The sequence below is a fragment of the Aulonocara sp. 'chitande type north' Nkhata Bay genome, linkage group LG3 (assembly GCF_057382095.1).
Source record: "Aulonocara sp. 'chitande type north' Nkhata Bay isolate Kocher_YH1m ecotype deep benthic linkage group LG3, A_spYH_male_GT1.1, whole genome shotgun sequence".
In the NCBI taxonomy this organism is placed as follows: Eukaryota; Metazoa; Chordata; class Actinopteri; order Cichliformes; family Cichlidae; genus Aulonocara; species Aulonocara sp. 'chitande type north' Nkhata Bay.
In genome coordinates, this window is record NC_141346.1 from 4,643,885 (window position 1) to 4,668,359 (window position 24,475).

Here is a 24,475-nt window from a genome sequence, read left to right on the forward strand (position 1 = left end):
ATAGTGTGAGTGGTGAGAGAAAGATTTTTGTGTGTGTGTGTGTATTGTTGAGAATGTTCAGAAAAAACAGCAATTATAGATTAGAAAAAAATGGACAACAGTCATTCACAGTTATAGTTTAATGACTTTTCAAATGTCGAGTGTTTATATGAAAATAATTGTAATAAAGAGTTGGAAATGCATACATACAACAGTCTCAAGTTTATTACATAAAACTGAAAAGCATGATAAATACAACAATCTTTAATTCAATTTTATTTAATTTCATTTTATCTCTACAGCGCCAAATCACAACAACAGTCACTTCAAATTGTAAAGTAGGACTTACAATAATACATGTAAAGAAAAACCCAACAATCATTTTACCCCCTATGAGCAAGCACTTTGGTGACAGTGAAAAGGAAAAAAAACTCAAGCAGTATCAGGCCCAGGGGCAGCCTGATAGTTAAACTTAGTTTTTGCACTTGGTAAAGCAGAGATGCTGATCATTTTATTAAACATGAAAGAATTTAGACACTTTTGAACTCTTAGTGATGCAACAGTGTTTTTTCAACTTTAGAACTGGAAGCAGAGTTTGGACCCGGATGGATCCTCGAGGCTCCTCACTACGATAGCCATAATGATTCATCGAGGTGTGCATCTTCGTAGCTTACCAAAGTCGCACTTTTTTTGAAAGATTTTTTAGCGCCGTGTACCACATAAAATCGGTTGGGGTCAGTAAGCACAACCAGAATTCATGCACAAGGCACACCAGATTATAAGACGCGCTGTGGATTTCTGAGAAAATTAAAGAATTTTAACTGGGCCTTATATAGTTTCAAATGAGGACTGAAGCCTTTGCTGTTTATTAGATCAGCCACATGTATTATGATCTCTCAATACAATCATATTCTGGCTATAACTGCACTTAAAATCTATTGAGCCAATCATTTCGGCTTATATAGCCGAAACATTTTCAAATCATGAGCTCCCAACAATGAGTGAAACAGTAAGAGCATGTAGAGAGTTTGGAAACATCCCATTAAGAAAGAGAAATCAACTTTGTTTTAATGAGCTCAGACTTGTTGAAAATGCAGAGGTTGTGAACTGAGCTTCAGAGAAACATACTGATATTCACTTTGAAGCTTTGAGTGGAAAAAGACAGAAAACAACAGGTGGATTCTGGAATAATGTGAGCTTCCATCTTTAAAGGACTGAAGAGCAAGAAGTTTACAAGGAATCATTTAGAACAGCTTAAAACATCAACTGACTGAATGTATGAATCTGAAAATGTGTTTCTGGGTGAAAGAGACAGACATGTACAGACTGAACTATCTGTTCAACAGTCAGAGTGTTTCTCTAACAGGAGACACTCTTTACACTCCACTCAGCACAGAGTCACTGAGGAATCAGGACTATCGGGCCAGAGTGTAAACCCAGGATAAAGAGTTTCAGTGAATGTGGTGTTGAAGGTGTGGAGGTGGATCAGAGTGTCAGAGGAGACTCTGTAGAAGGACAGAGTGCCAGCAGGACAGTCCACATACACTGCTGCTCTGTTAGAGACAGAGGAGGAGGAGGAGGAGGAGGAGGAAATGGATGTTCTTTTTCCATTATACCAGACAGAACGAGGACCATCATCAGAGCAGCTCAGACTCCAGGACTGATCATTGCATCCAAACCTACAGTCTTTACTGCCTCCTTTCCTTCTGATTCTTTTGTAACTCACTGATATAAAAATGTGTCCTCTCCACTCGACCTCCCAGTAGCAGAGGCCAGTCAGACCATTTCTACAAAGCAGCTGAGGATAAAAATCAAATCTCTCTGGATGATCAGGATATGACTGAACCTCCTTGTCATATGTCACCTTACTGTTATTGTTAGACAGTTGGAGGTTTGTGTTCACTGTGTTTGTGTCGATTGTGAGTTGACAGGAATCTGATGGAGAGAACAAACACAATCCAGCTGCAGTTATTGATCCATCATCTGTTCATTGATTGACACTTTGATGATGACAGTCAGGATGAGTGATGTGACAGTTTGAAGATGGTTGAATGTGTGCTGCTTTGTTTTCATCAATCACATTAAAAACACACTTACACTTTCTCAGACCTGGTCTCAACCATTGGCCCCCAGCAGGCTCCACCCTGAAAGGAGAACGGAAAGAAAGGAGACCAGATCAGACCAGCACAGTCTCTTTCAGCATGCACACATGGACACTGCATCGCTCTCATACACATACTGTTAGACACTAATAAAGGAACACTCCTACATTTTCATTGTCGTCATTATCTTTATATTCCTCTTCTGTTTAGCTAAAAATAACACCTCCCTGCCTTTGCTGCCAGCTGTTTTCTTCTCTTAATGTCAGTGTGGTTACTGTAGATGACCTCTGACCTTTGAGTGAGTGCAGCGTTTTAATGTGTTTTAATACTACCTGAAACCTGTTCATCTTGTGATTTGTCCACATGCACACAGAGAAATTTCTGCCTCTTTCATGATATTCCAATCAGCACATTAGAAACTATTATCAACTATCTGTCTACATTTGTGTGACTGGGATAAAGAGAGATTGAAGTGAAGGGGTAAAGTGTCTTAATATATGTCTTAACATTAAAAATGATCAAAGTCCCAAAAAATTGGTTTTCCCTAACCCTAATAAAAAAGCATTTTCATTCTTAATGAAATATAAATAAAATGACAAGTTTGATCATCATGAGAAATGTTTGAGTAGTAAAATGGACCGTTCTAATATCTGAATTTTGTGTTTTCAGACATGATACAGCTTCAGGCTTTTCCACTTGTGTGGAGGAAAGTAGGAAGATAAGAACTATATCCCCAAGTTATCATACTCCAAATGGACCATGTTCAGCATCTCCATTGCCGAAGCTGCTGCACTGAGTTGCGGCCGGAAGGTGTTTGGTTTCTGTCGTGGTGGTAACCCCCCAACCAAATGTTGGACACCAGACGTGAAGGAGTCCTATCAGGCTTGGTTGGCCTGTGGGACTTCGGAGGCAGCTGACAGGTAACGGCAGTCCAAGCTGAACGCGGCATGAGCAGTGGCTCAAGCAAAAACACAGATGTTGGAGGAGCTCGGAGAGGCCAAGGAAAAAGACTTTCGGACTGCCTCACAAAAATTCTGGCAACCCAACAAGTGACTCGGGAGTGGAAAGCGGTGCTCTACCTGCACTGTGTCTAGGTGGACCGCTGCTGACTTAGACTGAGAAAATTGTCGGGCGGTGGAAGGAATACTTCGAGGACGTCCTTAAAACACTGGAAGTCCCAGGCTTCTACCTTTCTACCTTTAAAACCCGCCACCAGCCAAATGGCTGGTAGGCTTTTAGCTAAGCTTTAGCTTCAGCCAAGTGGAAGCTAAATTGGCTAGTCATTCATATGTATATTAGGTTGTTAGCTGGGAATTCTGGAGGGAGGGGAGTGGGGGTGTGTGATTGAGGGCGTGGGGGAGCTGCTAAAAGCTGTGCACTTCCTTTTGTGTTTCATCTTGATGCATTCTCAATCATCCAGGGAAATAAATCTCCAAAAGTCACCAACTTGGAGTGTTTCAGTTTGCCATCTTAGGGAGAAATCAACACACATGGGTGTATTTCCTTTGTTGCTGAGATTTATTGATAAAAACAGTACAAAAAATCAACCATTTGTACACATTTTTACAAATAATTATAAAAAGTGAGTGAGTACATTTCAACATTTTCAGCAATCACTCACAATCCTGGCACTGCCATGGTATCTGTAGTCTGCATTTACCTTGGCTTGGCTTCCTGATCAATTGTCCACTACCAAAAGGAAGCCAAGCCCTGTGATCACACCTTGTTTTGTTGTAAAGGGTGACAGGGCTTGGCTTCCTTTTGGTAGTGGAGCATTGATCAGGAAGCCAAGCCCTATATATATGATACAATCTCACTGCACTTAGCCTAATCCTTCATTGCCCTGAAGAATTCTGTGGTGTACGGACCTCCTCTCCAAGGAAAGAAAATGCAGAGAAGACTCACCACTCAGCAGGCCTTGGAAATGATCCTGAGGGAAGTCGACCCTTGTGACTCGGATGGAGAAGACCTACAAGTTCAGCCGGATTCGGACTCAGAGCTGTCTGATCAGTCTTCCGGTTAGTTGCATTTCATGTTATTTCCTATTTCATTTCAAATAAGTAAGTGGATGTAGTTTGTAAGTAAGATATTTCAGACATTATTCTGATACAGAGGAGGAGATACTGGACCTTCCCATTGCTCACAATTTGAATTTGTTCTCACTGCAGATGAGGAGACTGCTTCTGCACCTAAAAAGAGAGCTTGTTTGGGGACTGAGACAGCGAAAGATGGCACAGTGTGGCGTGAAGAACAGGTGGGGACCCGTCTCCCTTTCACCCCAATAGAAGCGTACGCTGCAGATGGAGAGCCAACGGCTAAGGCCAGGAGAAATATCACGAGTCGCCTTCGGAGCTTCCTGTGTTTCATCACTTTTGACATGCTTCATAGCATTCAAGAATGGACTATTCAACATGCACAGCAAACGGAGCATGTTCATTGGTTCATGGACCTCCCTGAACTAATGGCATTTATTGCAATTGTCATCTTGCGGGGGGTTACCAGGGTTCCATCTCTAAATGACTGCTGGTCAGCAAACCTGGGAAACCCACAGATAATTGGAACTATGGCACGAAACCGCTTCCAAGAAATCATGCAACACCTACGCTTTGATGACAAGTCCACCCGCAGTGATCGAGCAAAGACTGATAAGTTCGCTGCAATTTCCAGTTTGTGGGGATCATTTGTCACCAACTGCATCACATGCTACAACCCTGGTCTACATATCACCGTTGATGAACAGCTTTTCCCATCAAAGACTCGGTGCTGTTTCCTGCAGTATATTGCAAGTAAACCTGACAAGTTTGGGATCAAGTTTTGGGTGGCTTGCGACCTAAAATCCAAGTACATTTGCAATGTCTTCCCATATCTTGGCAAGGACCCCAGTCGTCCCACTGGGGAGAGACTTTCTGAAAATGTAGTAATGAGGCTGATGGAACCATTCCTAGACAAGGGCAGAAATGTTACCACGGACAATTTTTTCACATCGCTTTCACTTGCGCAAAAACTTCTTAGACGGAAAACCACCATCCTCGGCACAGTCAACAAGATTCGCAGGGAAATTCCTCAATCCACTAGACAGACAGATCGCAATAAATTCACCACTCAGGTATGTTGCAGGTCTTTTGTGGTTCTATGTTTATGTGTTTCATTGTGTGTAAAAGTGCTATGGAAATAACAATTTATCTTATTTCTTAGGTGTTTTCAACCTCTGCTGCCACGCTGACGGCATATGCGGCTAAACGGAAGAAGACAGTCTATATTCTTAGCAGCATGCACGGCGTGGTTCAGACTGATAACACTACCAAAAGGAAGCCAAACACTGTCACCCTTTACAACAAAACAAAGTGTGGCGTGGATGTGATGGACCAGATGGTTCGGGAGTACACTGTCCGCAGAGGAACACGGCGCTGGCCAGTTGCCGTGTTTTATAACATGATTGACATGGCAGCACTGAATGCACATGTGCTGTATCAAGCATGCTCCGGGACGAAGGAAAGACGGGTGGACTTCCTGGTGGAGCTTGCAAGGGAGTTAGCTCACTCTCATGTAGCTGCGAAGAAGGCAAGAAAAGAACAGTTGCCTTTGACACAACCCTCCACACCGAGCCCTGGAAAAAGAGCCATGTGTCAGGTCAAACACAATTGCAAGAACAATCATGCCACTGTGCGATGTGTTCACTGCAACAGATACACATGTGGTAAAAGGATTGTGAGTGATTGCTGAAAATGTTGAAATGTACTCAGTCACTTTTTATAATTATTTGTAAATATGTGTACAAATGGTTGATTTTTTGTACTGTTTTTATCAATAAATCTCAGCAACAAAGGACATACACCCATGTGTGTTGATTTCTCCCTAAGATGGCAAACTGAAACACTCCAAGTTGGTGACTTTTGGAGATTTATTTCCCTGGATGATTGAGAATGCATCAAGATGAAACACAAAAGGAAGTGCACAGCTTTTAGCAGCTCCCCCAAGCCCTCAATCACACACCCCCACTCCCCTCCCTCCAGAATTCCCAGCTAACAACCTAATATACATATGAATGACTAGCCAATTTAGCTTCCACTTGGCTGAAGCTAAAGCTTAGCTAAAAGCCATTTGGCTGCTCTCCGGGTTTTAAAGGTAGAAAAGCCAAATGGCTGGGCTCTGGGCCTTCCTAGTGTTAATTCCACTGGCACGTCTTCTGTGGAGGAAGAAGAGTCTTGGGATGACCCCCCCCCCCCCCCCCCCCCACCTCTGGGGGTGAGGACACAGAAGGCAGTTAAACAACTCCTTGGTGGCAGAGCCGCTGATGTGGCTGAGGTGAGGCTCTGGATGTTGTAGGGCTGTCCTGCCTGACATGCCTCTGCAATGTTGCGTGGAGATCAAGGGCAGAACCCCTTGACTGGCAGACCAGAGGATGTGTTCCAAATACAGGTGATCACACTCCTCAGCCTCCCTGGGAAAGTCTATGCCAATGTGTGAGAAAGGAGAGTCTGTCTGTTAGTCAAACCTCAGACACAGGAGGAACAATGCAGTTTTCTTGATACTGCAGGTACTTGAGGGCGCATGGAAGTCTGCCCAACCAGCCTGTTTGTGTTTTGTGGACTTCGACAAGGCATTCAACCGTGTCCCTTGGTGTTTTCTGTGGGAGGTGCAGCTGGGGTGTCTGGCCCATTGCTACGGGCCATTCGATCCTTATACAACTGTTGCCAGAGCTTGGTTTGCATAGCTGGCAATAAGCCAATAAGCAACAATAGAGGCCAGTGTAAAACTATACCAGCACACTGCACATATGGCAACTGCCATATTATAATGTTGCAAGCAATCCCAAACTCCAGTCTTCTGTACTCCAATGTGCAGTAAGAAATCTATTATCCTCAACAGTTCTTTCCAGGAACATCATCTGAACAATTTTCAGTATAAACTGGCTGGTCCTGTCATAACTTTTTCTGGCATCACATGTTGCACAAATCTTTAAGCTACATTTAAACTGTTTGCTTGTCATATACTGTTTGTGTGTTTCTCCAGATATCACAGGATGTCTGATTCTTGATATGGAACTCATTTTCTGCATGAATCAACAAAAAGGCTACGTTAAGGAGAGAGGAAATGTTTTTTAACAATTTCTCCTTTTTCAGGGGGTTTTTGCATACCTGAGAGCTTCCAGTCTCTTGTGTAGTTGCTTCTCTTCAGGTAACCGGTGCTTAATTCCTGTAAATGCATCTTAAATCATAATTGGTCCATTAAACATTTGACAATGTTCTAACTAGCAAATCAAATCAATTCATGTTACTTTAGCAGTATGAGGGCTCTGGTCCCCCACAAGCATTGTGTTTTTTGGGCCTGTTGCAGTCTTAACCTAATTCTATCTGTAATTTTTGTTTTGTCAAATGACTATCATTGTGATGGCCATCATCATGACTACATATTACTAACACGAGTTAGTCATCCTGTTTCATTCTAAAAAATTAACCCAGTCAATCAACAACAACAACAAACTTTATTTACGTAGCACATTTAAAAACCAGTGGTGTACCAAAGTGCTTAACATGCAAGAGGGTAAGATGAAGTAACAGGGAAGGATGAGGGCTATGGCAAGGTACCAAAATGTGCTAGCAGGTTGAATGGCATTAAAACACACAAAGGCAAAAGAATTGCATATAAAAGCATAAAAGAAGGCTAAGTGTAGAGGATAAAACAGTCAAAAATTTTTTAAAATGAATTAAAAGCCAAAGATAAGAATAAGCGTTAAGCTAACTATCAAGCAATCGTTAACTGGTAGAAAAGGCGAGGCTAAATAAGTGGGTTTTTAACCGCGATCTGAAGGAATGGATGGAATCAGACTCGCGTATAGCGATGGGGAGGTTATTCCATAAATCGGGTGCAGCCAAGGCAAACGCGTGGTCACCTCTATTCTTCAGCGGAGATCTCGGCAGTACCAAGAGTGACTGGGAAGATGATCTTAATGCTCTAGTAGGGGTGTATGATCTAAGTAGCTCAATGAGGTAGCTTGGCGCTATATTGTTAATAATTCGGAAGGTAAGCAGCAGGATTTTGAATTGAATGCGGTACTTAACGGGAAGCCAATGCAGATCAGCAGGAACAGGGGTAATAGAGACACGCCGCCCACTACCAGTAAGGAGACGAGCAGCTGCGTTCTGAACAATTTGGAGTCTATGGAGGAGAGTAGAGTTAAGACCGAAGTAAAGTGAGTTGCAATAATCCAACCTAGATGTCACAAAGGCGTGGATAAGCTTTCCAAGGTCCCTATGTGGAACATAATGTCTGGCTAATAAGATGCAATTGATGGAAACAAGATTTAACAACAGAGGACACTTGTTTATCGAACTTAAAAGAGCTATCCAAAAATACACCCAGGTCACTAACAGTGTCAGTGAGGGAACTGTTAAAGGAACCGAGGGAATTCACAAAGTTGGCTACAGGGGACTCTACTGTCAAAGACGGTAATTTCCGTTTTCCTGTCGTTTAGAATAAGAGAGTTACCTACATCTGTATGTCGTCGACATAATGATGTGCGATGTTATACTTCTCAAAGATTGCGCCTAAGGGGAGCATATACAGTGAGAAGAGCAGGGGGCCAAGGACAGATCCTTGAGGCACACCGCAGGAAACAGGTGCAGCAGAGGAGAAATAAGGGCCAAAATTGATCGAGAAGGACCTATTAGAGAGGTATGACTTAAACCAATCTAGGGCGGCACCTCCAATGCCAACTGTGTGTTCAAGCCTCGCTAATACGATGTTATGATCTACCATATCAAAGGCCGAGGATAGATCTACTAGGACCACGATTGAAGAGCGTCCGGAGTCAGCAATCAGAAGGAGATCATTGAGGACTCTGAGCAAGGCCGTTTCAGTACTATAACAGGGTTTGTAAGCAGACTGAAATTTATCATAAATGGCATTCGCATCCAAATATGGCTGGAGTTGTGAAAGAACGATCCTCTCCAGTGTTTTGGACAGGAATGGAAACTTAGACATCGGCCTATAGTTCCCAAGATCGTTATGATCAAGGTTCCTTTTTTAAAGAACAGGCTGGACAACAGCGCGTTTGAAGGCTAAAGGAACAGAGCCTGCAAGTAGAGATATATTCATTAGAGATAGGATGCTGGGTCTAATTACGCTGAAGCAATCCTTAACTAAACGAGATGGAAGGATATCATAAGCAGGAGAGGTGTTCTTTGATTGGTCAATAAGTCGCTTGAGAGTATGGAGTGACACCGGCTCAAACTGTTGAAATGATGATGAACAACCAGGGGTGGGAATAAAACTCGACACTGAGGGGAGCGAGAACTTAAGCTGTAAAACTTTACGAATAAAATGAGTTAAAAAAATTTCACAGAGAGCAGGAGAGCATGCCAGTGGCATTTCAGGACAGAGGTTAACCAATGAATTGAAAACATTCATGGTCTCAACTATGTTTTTGTGTGGGTAGAGCATTTGGGGGGTTAAGCCAGGAGATTACCTTTTTGTGAGCAGGAAGTCACACAAATGCACCCATATCCAAACACACTCACTCACCTCCACATATATACAGACTTACAGAGACACACATACACACACACACACACACTCAGTGCCCCCCCCCCCCCCCCCCCATGGACCATGTTGGGGGGGGGGGGGGGTTGCAGTGAGTGTTTGTGTAAACTGTGTCACAGACTAAATGGTTGCAGGGGAAGCTGGTTTTTTGGAGTGGTCTGAGACCGAGGGCAGAGATGCTACTCTGAGATCCTCCCCTTGCTAGCATGTAAAAACCGTTTTTTGCCTTGCTTTCTTCACAGAATAAGTCTGAATTTGCGGGCCTGTCGAAGCACAGACCCAACAGTGGTTCTTACCTGGAAATAGGTAGAAGTGTTTTGTCAGAGTGTCTCTCTCTTTGGTTGGCATCTGCTTCTGTTCAGAGGGGAAATCTTCAAATTGTTGCATGACCTTTGAGATTAAAATAAAGTTACAGTGATGTCTGACACAGCTGCTCATATTACAGAAAATATATATTGCAGTCATAGATAGAGAGAGACATGGAGACATTATTTCCATCATGTTTAGAGACAGGAGGATCATCTCTTGTTTTGCCTTGTTTCAGGTCACAACAAATGAAGGGCATTACAGATTTCTAGCCCCATTGCCAGCTACGAGCATGGGAGATCAACCTGGTATGAAATGGACTAGTAATAGTAGCCAGAAAGAAAATGCAAAAATATTGAGAAAAACTTAAACATGCAGAGAAAGAATTAGGAATAAATTCAGGTTAATGACCAGATAAAATACTGGCAAACTTACTTTTTTGAATAGTTCTTCAATATCATCTTGACAGCACCCCGTGAGGATCACATCACAAATGTAATGGAAGAAATTAGAACCATATTCTGGGTTTCTATATGAATAGGTGTCTACAAAGAAACAGAAACATAATTTGCTGCATTTAATTGTGTTTGTTATTATACACTATTATTATAATAGTTACAAGAAGCAGGATAACTTACGAGGTGTGCTCGAATGAAAACCAATGAAATCCTTTTCTATGTGTACTTTTCCAACTTTGGCAATGTTTTTTGATGGAGGGCCAGTGTTTTCTGTCCCCATGGATTGTCTGCTTGCATCTACTGTAACTACTCCTTCATTCTCTGAAACAAGAAAGATGTGTGCAAACAGCTATTCTTGATCATCTTCAGGTGCTCTGTTGTCATACTAAAAGCGAGAAAAACTGCATCATGTGTATTTAACATCATTACATCTAGTAAACCATTAGTTTTATTACATTCTCCAAATTATTTTAAAGATTTCAAAAGTTTTGGATTTTCTTTGCCTGTAATTAATTTTGTTCATGGTTTTCTTGTTTCTTTAAAAAGAGACACTGACCTAAATGAGACAAACTAAACAAAATATTTCATAACATCACTACTACAACTATAACTGGTAATAATAATAATAAAAACATGTGTAACAGTAATGTTCAGCATCTTTTTGGTGCATGTCAGGCTAGTTGATAATCACCTCCTCTACAGGCCTGAATGATTATGACCTTTGGCTTGTTCATTAGTGCAGGACAGTTCTTTGTGTTTAAGCGCTCATAAATTTTATCAATTTCAAAGTTCTTCAGGTCAGAGCCACGGATAGTTCCCAAGTCACCATGAGACATGAGAACCACAAACACACTGTCTGTGTTAAAGAGCTTTCGATGCTTGGAGAAACGAATTAGAGCCTCATCAATCTCCTGTAAACAGAAAAGTTGGACATGAATTTGATATTTTACTCAGTTTGAACATCAGCTAAGTGGAAGTGAAATAATGCTTTCTGTCTGTAGAATTTACCTGTGCAGTCAGGTCTTGGTAATATACCACTGCATAGCCCAGTTTATAGAGCAGGTTGAGCACGGCTTGTGCGTCATACTCAGCACCGTGTCGGTTTGATTTCAGATCATAAAAATGTCTAATATTGATCAGCAGTGCGATGCGATTTGATATGGAATATTCAGTCACCGGGTAAATCTGAAAGAATATATAATTTAAAGGAAAGTCTTGAGATCACTGTAACAAACTTTATTTTAATTTTTTTTGTAATGCAGTCAGTTACAAATAGACAGTAATTAGCTTTAATTTAATATTAACTGCAAAAAGCTAAAGACAAGAGCTCAGTTAACAGATATGAGATGAGAATTATATGGTGACTCACCTTGTTACAATCTATGTCATCTGTGCACATCGCCATGTTTAATCTATAAACACATTGAAAGATATTTGTAGCTGGAGGACTGACTCAGCATCAGTTTATCAAATGATATCCATTTTTTAGATTATTCACTATATATCACATAATATCTCGTCTTCGGAACAGACAGGAAAGACAACAAGAAGGTGTACAAAAAGGGTTTTTTGATTACCTAATCACAAAAAAATAAAGTTAAACTAATACAAGACATGGAAGAAAAAAAAAAACTTAACTTAAAAGAGAAAATAAGCCAAAGACTAGAGATAAGAAGCAAACTGAAGATGGAAGTGTGGGTTTCTCTACCTCATGCTGGAAGATAAATTATAAAAATAAAATAAAAAAAGATACTTTTCCTGCTTTCCCGGGAGGCTGGACATGAAAGCCATGGTTCTGGGTCAGTTGACCCAGCATTTTGACATTCTGTGTTTTGTTGTCTGTTATATATTAAGTTTAACTGCTTAGTTGTAAGTTCATTTTTATTATGTCTCTGAGTTAACTTGTAATCAGTTTAATTTCTTGACCTTTGGGTTCCCTTTGTGTCTCTGTCCTCTGTGTCCTTCTCTGTGTATTTGTGTGCATCCTTGTGTCTTGTTTCCCTCTTCGGTTTCAAAATGTGCCAGTCTTGCATTACATCTTTTCCTGTTTTCTTTTGAGTCTTGTGTCACATGTTCAGGGTGTTTAGTTTTGCTTCTTCTGTCTCGCTATGTATAATTTGCCTTAGCTTTGTTTCCCCATTTGTTTTCTGTTCCTTGTCATTCCTTGTGTATTTAAGCACTCTGTTTCCTGTGTCCAGCACCCAGATCTCCCTCATGGCTGTGTTTAGTTTAGGTTAGTTTTGTATTTCTGCCATCTCAGTAATAAAGCTGTGTTTTGAGTTTAAGCCGTATCTGCAAGTCTGCATCTGGGTCCTATCCTGCCTGATTCACAGCCAGTTCATGGTAATGTCTGCCATCCATCAGGGGTTTTTCTTTCGGTGGGGGACTTCTAAAAACACCCTCCAAACTTCAGTATTCACATGTTAGCAAGAAAACAATGATATTAAATGTAAAGTTCGGGGATAACCTGTTAAATCAGCTCTGAGCTAAGTAGTCTGAGAGATGAAACATGATAGTGAGTCCACCAGAGCCTTTGTTTTGTTTTGGGGTTTTTTCTACAGCTTGGTAATAGAGTGGTAATAGTAGGGTTCCAATGAGAAACAAGAACATAATTATGTGGTAATTTCTAAGCAATTACCACTCAATTACCTGTAGTAGTTTTTTGTGTACCGTATTTTCGGGTCTATAAGGCGCACATAAAAGCCTTAGATTTTCTTTAAAAAGTGCGGCGCGCCCTATAGTGCAGTGCGCCCTGTGTGTTGTAAGGAGGACGTAGTAGAGAACACCATGAGAATGCTAAAGGGTGAAGTGTGGGCGTTGATCGTATATACCGGGACAATCGCACATACCTGTATAAAAGGAAAGGTAGGTGCATTATGCGGAACATCGTTGTTTTAACAACCCTGAAAATGGCAAAGGGACACGCTTATGAAACACAGTTTAAACTGAAGGCCATCAGCTACGCGGAGGAACATGGAAATCGAGCAGCGGCGAGAGAATTTAAGATTAACGAATCGATGGTTCGACAAACACATCCAGCCCAGCCACATCACAAACATGGACGAGGTCCCGCTCACTTTCGACATCCCAGTGAGTCACACTGTGGAGAAGAAGGGGACCAGCACAGTAGCGATACGGACAACGGGGTATGAAAAGTCTTCTTTTACTGTTGTGCTTGGCTGCCATGCTAATGGACAGAAACTGCCGCCTATGGTGATTTTTAAGCGAAAGACTTTGCCTAAAGAGAAGTTTCCAGCAGGAATCATCATTAAGGCAAATGAAAAGGGCTGGATGGATGAGGAAATGATGAAAGAGTGGCTGAGGGAGGTGCATGTAAGGAGACCAGGTGTTTGTTTTTTCCACGCATCACCATCGCTGTTGATCTGTGACTCTATGCGTGCCCATCTCACAGCCGATGTGAAAAAACTAGTGAAACGAATGAACTGTGAGCTTGCTGTCATTCCGGGAGGCCTGACAAAGGAACTCCAACCGCTGGACATCGGTGTGAACCGTCCGTTCAAAGTAAGGCTGCGAGCGGCCTGGGAGCGATGGATGACCGATGGAGACCACAGTTTCACCAAGAGTGGAAGGCAGCGCCGGGCAAGTTACCGGTACGCCACAATTTGCAAATGGATTGTAGATGCTTGGGCTAACATGTCTGCTGGCACTGTTGTTCGAGCTTTCGCAAAAGCCGGCATCATTTCCGAGGAGCCGCACGGCACGGAAAGTGACTCTGACGGTGAAGACAGTGAACCTGGCATGTTTGATGGAGATTTAGCGCAGCTGTTCAATTCAAACAGAGGATGAGGACTTCCATGGGTTTGATTGATGACAATTACCGGTAATAAAAATGTAAGTACCAAACTCAGTTTTGCTCCCGCTTTATTTTTAAACACGCATACTTGTATGCGCCCTATAATCAGGTGCGCCTTATGTGTGTGTTAAATACAGTAATGGCACACATAACTGAGACTGCGCCTTTTAGTACAGTGCGTCTTATGGTCGTGAAAATACGGTAATAAGAAGGAAACAGAGCCGAAAAATGCAAATAAATAAATATATATATATATATATATATATATATATATATATAAACACCCAGCACGCCTCTGCGGGCGGTTTATCCTTCAAGCTCGGGTCCTCTACCAGAGGCCTGGGAGCTCGAGGGTCCTGCGCAGTATCTGTATTTTATTGTACTTTCATGTCTCTCTCTCTCAGCCGTGTTCCCCTTTCCTTTGTCTCCTTGGTCTGAACTCCCATAACTGTTTTCCGTGTCTCCCCAGTCCATCCAGTTTCCTTGAGGCCTCCTTCTTCCTTGCTCCTATATGAAGTTGCGTGATTTTGTCTGTTCATGTTAGCTGTGTCCCTAATTACCCTCATGTGGATTTATTGTGTCAGTTTCTTCTGTTCATTGTCTTGTCTCTGTTCAACATTTGCCAAGATTCGGGTTATAATGTTCAAATGGTTCCCATGACTAGGTTTGATGTTCTGTATTCTCTGTGTTTAGTTTTTCCCAGTATTGTTATAGTTTAGTTCCCTCTTTTCTTTTCATTTCTCTGTTCTTTTCAGACCTAAAAAAAAAAGCTGCTCTCTTTTGGTTTAAATTACAATTTTTTCTCATACCTGATTTTTGTCTATGCTTGGTTCCACTCCACGCACCAGCCATCCAGCCTTGACCGTACTGAAGATGATGAGCTCTCAACCACCTCTGTCAAGCTCAGGGAGGACATGATCTACACTATGGACATACTGTGCTGTGAGTGGTGTATTGGGAGGCAATCACCCACCAGCTGCAGATACTTCTTTCTAGTGGACGGACTACAGTCATTGGTGCAGCTCAGCTGTTGCTGTGGCCAGAAATACAGAGTGGTGTTGGCACTTCAGCCTACTTGTTCGTCACCCATCACCTTTCTGGCAGGCTTATAGTCGGAGGATGAGGAGTGGAGAGCCTAGCTAGCACTTCCCTGTGTCAACTGGAGGGTCAGGCGTGCTCCGTTGCCACCGTCGGTCCCAGGGTTGGCCTATTTTGCCCATGCTGCCAACCTCCTGGTTGTCCCCCAGAACTGTGTTTTATTGTGGAATCTTGTGCTCTAATTGTTATTCTCTTTCAGATTTGTCTCGATATTTTAAATATGTCTTCCATAACCACTTTCTTTCCTACCCGATTTTTACCATATCATGTAATATTATCTAGATATAAACTATGCTGTGAAAAATGGTCCTCCACGCTCATATGTGATTCTAATGTATTCATATGTAATATTCTTTTAAATGCATCACTAATTAAGTTTGTTTTAAAATGTTATTAACATGGTTATTCATTTGTTGTTGAATAGAAGCACCCAGTTTTAAATTTCGCATTTCTGTTTCCTGGTTATTACACAAAACTATCATGTATTAAGTGGTTATAACAACATAGTTGCTTTCTTGTTTCACCTAACCTGTTATTTGTTGTTTATTAACGAGCCTTAATAAAAAGTGCGAGAAAAAAAGTGGATGCGGGACTGACTGTATCAGCTCCCCACTATCACATCTCACTGCTTTCAAAAAAAATCACTTATTGATTCAGGCTTATTTCCTACAGAATCAGACTGAATGGGATCTGGTGGACTCAAAATCATCACAGTAAAAAAAAACAAAAGTAAACAGCTAACACTGATAGATGGTCAATAATATACTTATTCATATTCAGGAAGTATATCAAAACAAAACAGAAAATTAAGTCTAAAATATTTGACTTGAGCCCTGCGACAGACTGGCGACCTGTCCAGGGTGTACCCTGCCTCTCGCCCTATGACAGCTGGGATAGGCTCTGAAAAGGATAAGCGGAGGCGAATGGATGGATGGATGGATATTTGACTTGATCATTAATTGCAGTATTCCCCATCCAAAATAAAAAAAATGTTAAGCGTGTGAAACTTTGCTGACAGTAACTGCTGTGACCTCTTTGTGCAGAAACTATAAACATTTTTGTAACTGCAACAGTACAGATTTCCCCACAGATATGAGCATCAATTTCAATTCAATTTCATTTATATAGCACCAAGTCACAACAACAGTCGCCTCAAGGCGCTTTATATTGTACTGTAGATCGTACAATAATAGATACAGAGAAAAACCCAACAATCATATGACCCCCTATGAGCAAGCACTTTGGCGACAGTGGGAAGGAAAAACTCCCTTTTAACAGGAAGAAACCTCCGTCAGGATCAGGGAGGGGCGGGGCCATCTGCTGCGACCGGTTGGGATGAGAGAAGGAAGACAGGATAAAGACAAATTTCCTTTTCAGGACAGCATCACTGTCCTGAAAAGGAAAATGACCAAGTCTAATATTTTATCTTTGTTTTTTCTTTGTTTTCTTTGTAAAAAAAATTCAGGCCATTTTTGTCCAAGAAATCATAAACATCTAAGGGAGCTCATTACAATTCTCTGACCTTGTTGGTCCAGGCTCATCACTGAAGTCTGGAGGTTGACCTTTGGACTGGTCACTGGTCACACATGGACAGCTGGATCTTGCAGACTCTACTCTGTCCTCCTCTTCCTCCATCATCATCTGCTTGAGGACTTCAGTCAGTCTGAGAGGTAAACCACAAACAGTTCACATTAATAGAAGTAACTGAGTTACAGTCGCTGACCTCTGACCTGTCATGTAACCTAGAAACCAGGTCACATGATTCATAGCAGAGATACCTGAACTAACCTGCTGAAATGTAAGACTTTCCAACAACAAAACACAAAAACAAGAAATGGACAGAATATTAGGCACAGCTCTGAGTGTTATGCACGCAGTACACTGCCATCTCCAACCTCCGTATGAAACCATATTAAAGCTCTTTTATGGCCACTCAGACACTTTAGGATAACATGATGTTCACACATTATATATGTGACTGTCATAGTTTAACACGTGAACTTCGTGCATGTAACATTCATGTTGAATCAGATCTCAGCTCCACATCAGCTTTGCTGAATAATCTAAAGTTTCTTTGACATCACGAATTAGACGCTGTCATGAACACACCTCCATGTTTCAGTTTTCTCTGATACACTGAACTAAGTCTTAATAATGATGATGAGCTCCTGCAGGCTGTGGCTTTATTCCTGGAGATGCATGAATCACATGTTTAATCCACATTTGGACTGTTTTGTCCCCTCAGTTTGAACTGAAGTCATTTAAATATGAGTGAAACTAAAGCATCAGCTGACAGCTGTAATCAGCACAAATCACCTGTCAGAGCTCACAGTATTTGACTCTGAAAGTCATTCACAGTCTGCAGCTCAAACTCTTCTTTGCTGAATTGGAGAACATTGTTTCTGTAAGTTTACAGAAAAGTTCACCTGCACTGATGTTCACATGAAGTGGATCCACAGTCAAACGTCTCAGCGTAGAAACACTCAGACCTGATCATTGTTTCCATGCTGTCCTTTATCTTAGAAACGCTCCAGTGTGCAGCAGTTTGTGCTTTAGCTGTGAGTGTGGACGCAGTTCACGGCAGGACATATTTGAAGCATTAAATTGTTCAGGTGTGTGTCCACCTTTACAGGGAGAAATATGCTGCATATGAAGTGGAACACAAATTGCTAATTTTACTACTTTGGGAAATGTGACAGCAAGGTCTGAGCAGCTTTAGCTTTTATTTTACACACATGGAAGCACCTGTCTAAAACTGTCATTCTATCCATCAGGTGGTGACAGCTGTGGTTGTACAAAGACTTCTGGTCCTTTACAAGTTTACAGGAAACACTTTGTTGCTGAGCTGATGGTCTGAGTCACTCATTTTGTCAAAGTGAATAAAAACTCTCTTTAGAAAATTATGAGTTATGTAAAAAGATGATTAGCTGCGGTATTTTTTGTGTCGTCATTGGCTAATGATTGGTCAATAAATCATTAGCCAATGAGCAAAAGGTTTCGCGGTCACACATCATCACATCTGGTTTCTTGTAACAAAGATTGTAAGAGTTATCACTTTTCTCCTGAGTTAAAACATCACTTATCTCTTGAGTTAACACTTATCTCAAGCCCTGAACCCTGAGGTCTAGATTTGTTCTTATCCAGCTAACTTCAGATTAATCTGGGTTTTCTGTGCTATGAAGGTTTGTCACTTATTCATCCTGGTAAGATGTGGGACCTCTGTGGGGAGAGAAAGTGTGTCTAAAGTCTCTTTGTTAGCTGATGAACATCAATAATAAGCATGTCTACTAGCTCGTCGGTTGGCTTGGACTGAAACAGCACTTTCTTTGTTTTTTAACCCTTTAAGACCTACCACAGAACCAAGTCTGCCAAGCTTATCTTTATAATTTTACATGTTGTAGTGCCATTTTTGGGAGCATTTCAAGTTGCTATAAATGAATACAACCGTTATAGCCCAAATTTTAATGTTATATATATATACTACAGGAAAAATGAAAATAAATATTATAGTGCTAATTTGCCAAAAAAACCCAGCATGTGCGTCAAAATAAACTATTTCCAGCAGTGCAATTTGAGTTCTAAGCATTCCACAAATGATACAGAAAAGCATAAAGTCAGACATGATTTTTAAAAACACCAATCAAGGCTTATAAGGCCCTGAAGGTAAAAAAAACAAAAACGAAACAAAAACAAACCTAGGACAGGCTGATGGCATAAAATGTATGGGAAAAAAACCCGTTGCTCTAGCTCTAGCTTACTTGCTTCCAGTTTGCGGGGCCCCGCAAGGGACATGGGAGGAAAAAAATTAAGTTGAACTTTTGCGAGATCTTGCAAAAAAGACTGCACTCATCACAGGTCGCATTTGAAGGCCGAGTTGCTGTATCCTTTGTGACCCAACCTATCCAGAATTCATAGCACGGCGCGGCCATTGTTTTGCCAACAATGGTGGCAGCCACTTAGTTTTAATATTATTCTTTCTGGGTCACAAAATAAACTTTTATGATATTTTCAGGCGTGAATGTAGCTGTGTAAACTTCAAATATCTGCTCAGTTTATCAAGACACCACATATTTGTCAAAGTGCTCAGACATTTTCGAAGATGTCTGTTACCCACCAGCTCGAAGCTAACGGGAGGTTGAGGCCCACTACAGCCAGGGGGAACGCCACACTCCCGGCACGTTGTGCCTCAACCTCCCGGTCGGCTTGGAGCTGGTGGCCTCCGAACATTTGCGAGATTTCTGTAGCAGTTCTACAGGGATTTAAAAAACCGAGCGAACCCTGCATTTTAAAGGGCTAAAAGGATGTCCTCTGTTATCAGCAGGGGGAGCAACCATAATGGAAGCTCATTTATTCCCTGCCTGCATTCATGGATTTTAAATGTATTCAGATTTTTCTATAATTATGCTCATATCACAGTGCTGAATGGGTGACGTGTTTAGCACCATCACCTCACTGTGAAAAGGTCCTGGGTTTGAGTCCACTGGCTGGCCGGGTGCCTTTCAGTGGAGTTTGCATGAGGTTAGGTTGACTACAACAAACTTTAACTGCTGGGATAAACTCAGCTCTATGCAGAAACAGCCAGAAATAGACTTGGTTTAAGTAGCTGCCAGAGAGGAGGGGTGAGCTGCTGCAGCAGAGAGCCAGCTGCAGAGCAGGAGCCGTGAGCACTGCAAAGTGCTGAAGTGCAGAGACCACAGTGAAAAGCGACAAAACATTGTGAATTTAAAAAAGCCAAACATGAACATCTATGTGAGGTCCTTTGGGTTACAGTGTCATCAAATGTGTGAAAATTCAGCTTCAAAAGTTTCTACTCATCCTGCGACATGCAGCACAACATGACTGATGGAAGAAAACATGAGCACAGACATCCAACAACATCCAGCAGTTAAATTAAATTAAATTAGTTGTAATGGGGAAATTCTAGTTAACCCTCAAATTTAGATTTAGATGGATAAAACTTCACTGTACGATTTTTGTATAACCTTTGTATGCTTAGATGACGTATGTGTATATGTCAGGATAATCTGGTGGAAAAAAACTGCTTAGTTTTGCTTAACAATGTTTCACTATGGCATGTGCTAAATGTTGACCAGTGCCTGAAGCTTCCTGAGTACAGATAGTGAGAGTCTCTGCCCAGCAACAGCCTGTGGGACAGAAACCTGTTGCAACTAAAAGATACAGAGAGCTGTGTGTGTGTGGGGGTGGTGGGGGGGGGGGGGGGGGGGGGTATAAAGGGGGCGCTGCATGCAGTAACAAATACCAATAGAAAATTCCATGACATAGTCCAGGTTGGTTCCTGTGAATAATCATGGAGCAGTGATGTGAGTGCTGAGCTGTGACATGGAGAAGAGTCATGGACAGTTAGAGATGGTCATCTCACCTCTGAGCTTTGGTCTGGCTCTCATGTTCCCCACACAGAGTGCTTTTAGAGGGAGGGGCTCCCTCCTCTCTGTCCTCACACTGATCCATGCTGCTCAGCTCACACACACTTTCTACCTGCAGAGGAAACACAAATCATTCATGTGCACATCAACTGAAATCCTGCTTTCCATCATCATCAGTGTCAGCTGGATGCAGTCAGACAGCAGTGTGAGGCAGAGGAAGCTGCCATCAGCTGCTCTGCTTCTACTATCAGTCCACTAGATGGAGCCGTGAAGCACACACGATGCATTCACTGACACACGCTGATTTTTTCTATTTCTATTTTCAGTTGATGCCACACTGGTGCTTTCTGACTGTGCAGCTTTAATTTAAACTGCAGGAGAAGTTTAGCAATTACAGCTCCCCCAACTGCCTCCCCTCCAACCAAAAACTGGAGGTTACAGAGTTAAACATGCTAAGATTTTTATTGGGAGTGAACAAGAGGGACTCAGAAATGTGTATCAGAGGGACAGCTAAGTTCAAATACTTTGGACACAGTGAAAAAGAGAGACTGACATCTGCACTTGATGAAAATCATGTGTACAATTTGTACACAGACATGATTTTCCATATAATTGTATTTTTTATATAGAAATACACTAGTACTTTTTATATCAACGGTAATATTAAAAAAAGATTTTTAAAACATTAAGTTCATCAATAATTTTATTCATTTGTAACACATTACATCTGTTGACATGCCTGAAACTGATATCTAATTATCTTTACATGTTCTCAGTTATTAACAGAAGGGTGCAAATTTAATATAATGATTTTGGTTTGATTGATTGACTGTGATTAACAAATGCAACAACTACAACTACAACTTTTATTCACTCAGATATGCTGTGATGTTAAAATATTAAAAATAATCTGTTATGCTGAGTTTTATTCTTGGACTACAGGACTAACTTTACCTTTCTGTTCTCTCCTTTAACCCTGTTCATCCTCTGTTTGAAAGTCTTTTGAATTCTCGTCTAAGACCAGCCTCTCTGCTGACTTTCATTCTACAAACAGAATGTGGTGCTGTGGAGATTTAGAGAAATAAATCTACCATGAACAAAAGAAACAAAAAAGAGCAAAGAGACTGATTTTCTTTTGGAACACAGATATATAGAAATGTTTAGTTTTTGTCACATTCAGGTTTGTGAAAAATGGAGAGAGGATCCAAATGCAGGACTTGCAGACTGGTTTAAAGTGTACAGGGATTTATTATGGAAGCTAAAGTGAATTAAACAGGAAGCACACAGAAGGTGTTGACGACGAGACGAGGAACTGGGGCAAAAAAATCAACCATCAGCTGTCAGCAGAGCAATATTTAAGTGAACACTTCCTCGTGTTTCAGTGTCACACTATGTGTTTCTTGCATATTAGCCAAGTTATTAACAATATATTCCACTCAGTTCCTCCCATTTCCATTCTTCTCTTTTTCATGAATAAATCTGCGTTCTTGTTAAAAGAGTGCATGGGCAGTCAGCATCAGGCTGCTTGCTGCTCCGCAGGTCCTCATGTCTGCTGACCATGACAGACTCAGACCTGATATTCTGGACACAACCATCTGATCGGCTCCATAGCCGTTCTAATCTTCACAGCTGAACATTTCCATTTGTCAGACTTATTTTTCTTTTGAACAGTTAATTTGTGTTTAATTTGAAACTGATTAAACGCAAGTATCGGGGCTATGTTCAGCACTTTACACCTCACACATTCGTTATGGAGGCAGAGCTATAAGTGTGTTTGAGGCTGCGACACGTTACTCTGACCTTAACTTCGTGAATCAATAAGTATACTTCATTACAACAAACAGAATTTTACCATTTATCAGTTCAGCCACTTAACACATCTACATGTGTAACTGAGACACCATATAAATGTATTTGACACAAGATTAGAAACACTAACTTAAAAAAAGCATCAAGTGGAAATTCATTCAGACTGAAAACAGTTCAAAAATGAGAAAATTCAAAGTGTTTAAAACTCTGGGACTAATAATGATCAAAAGCTTCTAACACTAGATGAAAACTCAGACTCAAATCCAGTATTAAGAAGCAAAAAGCACAATAGGCAAGTGACATCAAGACAAACACATGGGAATGCTGAAGAGTCCAAATAATGTCATGCCTCCATATGCAGATATACTTAACAAGCACAGGATTTCAAACAGGCTGAAAATGAGGTCTGTGAAAACCTTTATTTTTTTCTAAACAGCTTTTTTCGCAGTAACTGAGCTGGTGCTGCCTCACCTCGTGCTGTTTTTCACATCACTTTAGTAAAACCTGAATGTCGACTTCCTCAAAACAGGTTTTATTTTCTTTTTTACAGTTTAAAGGGAAGAGCAATGTTCCACCAGTGATGATCAGTATCTGATGGCTCTAAAGGTTTATACAGATTGATTTAAACCGGTTATCTCAGGAACACATGTTTCAGTGCAGAGTTACTAACTGTTAACCAGTGTGGAATCAATAGGTTCAAGATATATAGTTGTACTAGTAAAAACACAGGGAAATGTAACCTGACACGCTCCTCGACTTGTGCAAAAAAAGGCGGGGGGGCATTATACATTAGATGAATGTGGAGTAGTAGCATTGTAGCAGCTGAATTCTGTAATCATGCGATTTGACTTCAAACACAACAGTGGTCCAATGTTTGTCTCGAAATATGAGCTGAACATTTGGTCCAAACATCATAGAGCAGAAACGAACAGTACAGTTGTTTTTCCTCCTTTTATTTTTAGAGGCACATTGCATCCAACAATGTTGCACTACTGCCATCTCCTGGGTTTTACTGCTGCATCACTTCCATTTCCTCAGATCATCTTGATAAATTTGGTATTCTTCAAAAAATGAAAAATCTTTCCTTTCCCTTTATCATGACTTTACTGATTAATCACCTTTTCATACTGGAATTGACTAGTTCTACCCATTTCTACCCTCATCATTCTCGTTTGATCAACATACTTCCTGCAGCTAATAAGCACGTTTAGTCGTTTCCTTAGCATTGCACCTACATAAACCAGTCAGATGTTTCCCCATCCTAAAAAAAAACAGGCCATTCACAAAACAGTGACTTGTTTTAGTTTTTTGTATTCTATAAAAATATCTCCCTCTTACTTATTATCCCATGCCATTTTCCGTAACTTCTTACTTTCTATCCAAACTATACTTTTGCTTTCAGAACAGTAAAGTTCCTAAAGACACACTGTTAAAGGAAGAAACAAAGCAAACTTACGGTTTCTTCAAACACACACATGAACAACAAGCTCCACTCCACCTGGACACTAAACATGGACACACAGGTGAGCTGCTTCCTGAGAGACGAAAGAACTCCATGTGAAGACGGTGAGAGGGCCACACCTTCATGTGCTGGTTTACAAAAATGTCGTCTAACTGCTCAGACTGGCTCAGAGTGAACAAGCTGAGCACAGTGTGTCTCGTCAAACCATAAAAGAGTTTTAGCATACAGGTCAAAGGGTTATTGTCCCACAGATGATTCTGCTTGTTGTGGTTGTGACAGGTGCTATTTAGGAGAGTTTGTTTTTTAGGAGGTGGAGATGTTCTCAGAATGAGTGCATAATCAGACGCATGAAACAGCAGAAATGAGCTGAGCTTCTTTTTCTCAGCAGTGTGCACACAGTGAAAATGAGTACAAAGTAAAAAATGAGTGGGAGTGAAATCAGCCCAAAGTAACAGAATGAAGCTCACATGTAAAGAAGCACTAGAAGAAAACCTCCAGAGCTAACTGGTACTGGTAGGACT

The 24,475-nt window shown here is 41.1% G+C and overlaps 1 protein-coding gene across 1 annotated transcript; it reads right to left on the bottom strand.

Annotated features, from left to right (window-relative positions):
* On the bottom strand, positions 1–24,028 carry LOC147333611 (uncharacterized). Its single transcript, XM_086286353.1, has 12 exons — positions 23,949–24,028; positions 20,680–20,795; positions 16,822–16,962; positions 11,757–11,799; positions 11,396–11,572; positions 11,079–11,298; positions 10,568–10,708; positions 10,365–10,474; positions 9,920–10,013; positions 7,220–7,277; positions 2,077–2,123; positions 1–1,914 (listed from the first exon to the last, which is right to left on the bottom strand). The coding sequence occupies exons 1-12, from the start codon at positions 24,003–24,005 to the stop codon at positions 1,367–1,369; spliced, it is 1,752 nt and encodes a 583-aa protein (XP_086142479.1). The 5' UTR covers positions 24,006–24,028; the 3' UTR covers positions 1–1,366.
* Positions 24,029–24,475: the final 447 nt, after the last annotated feature.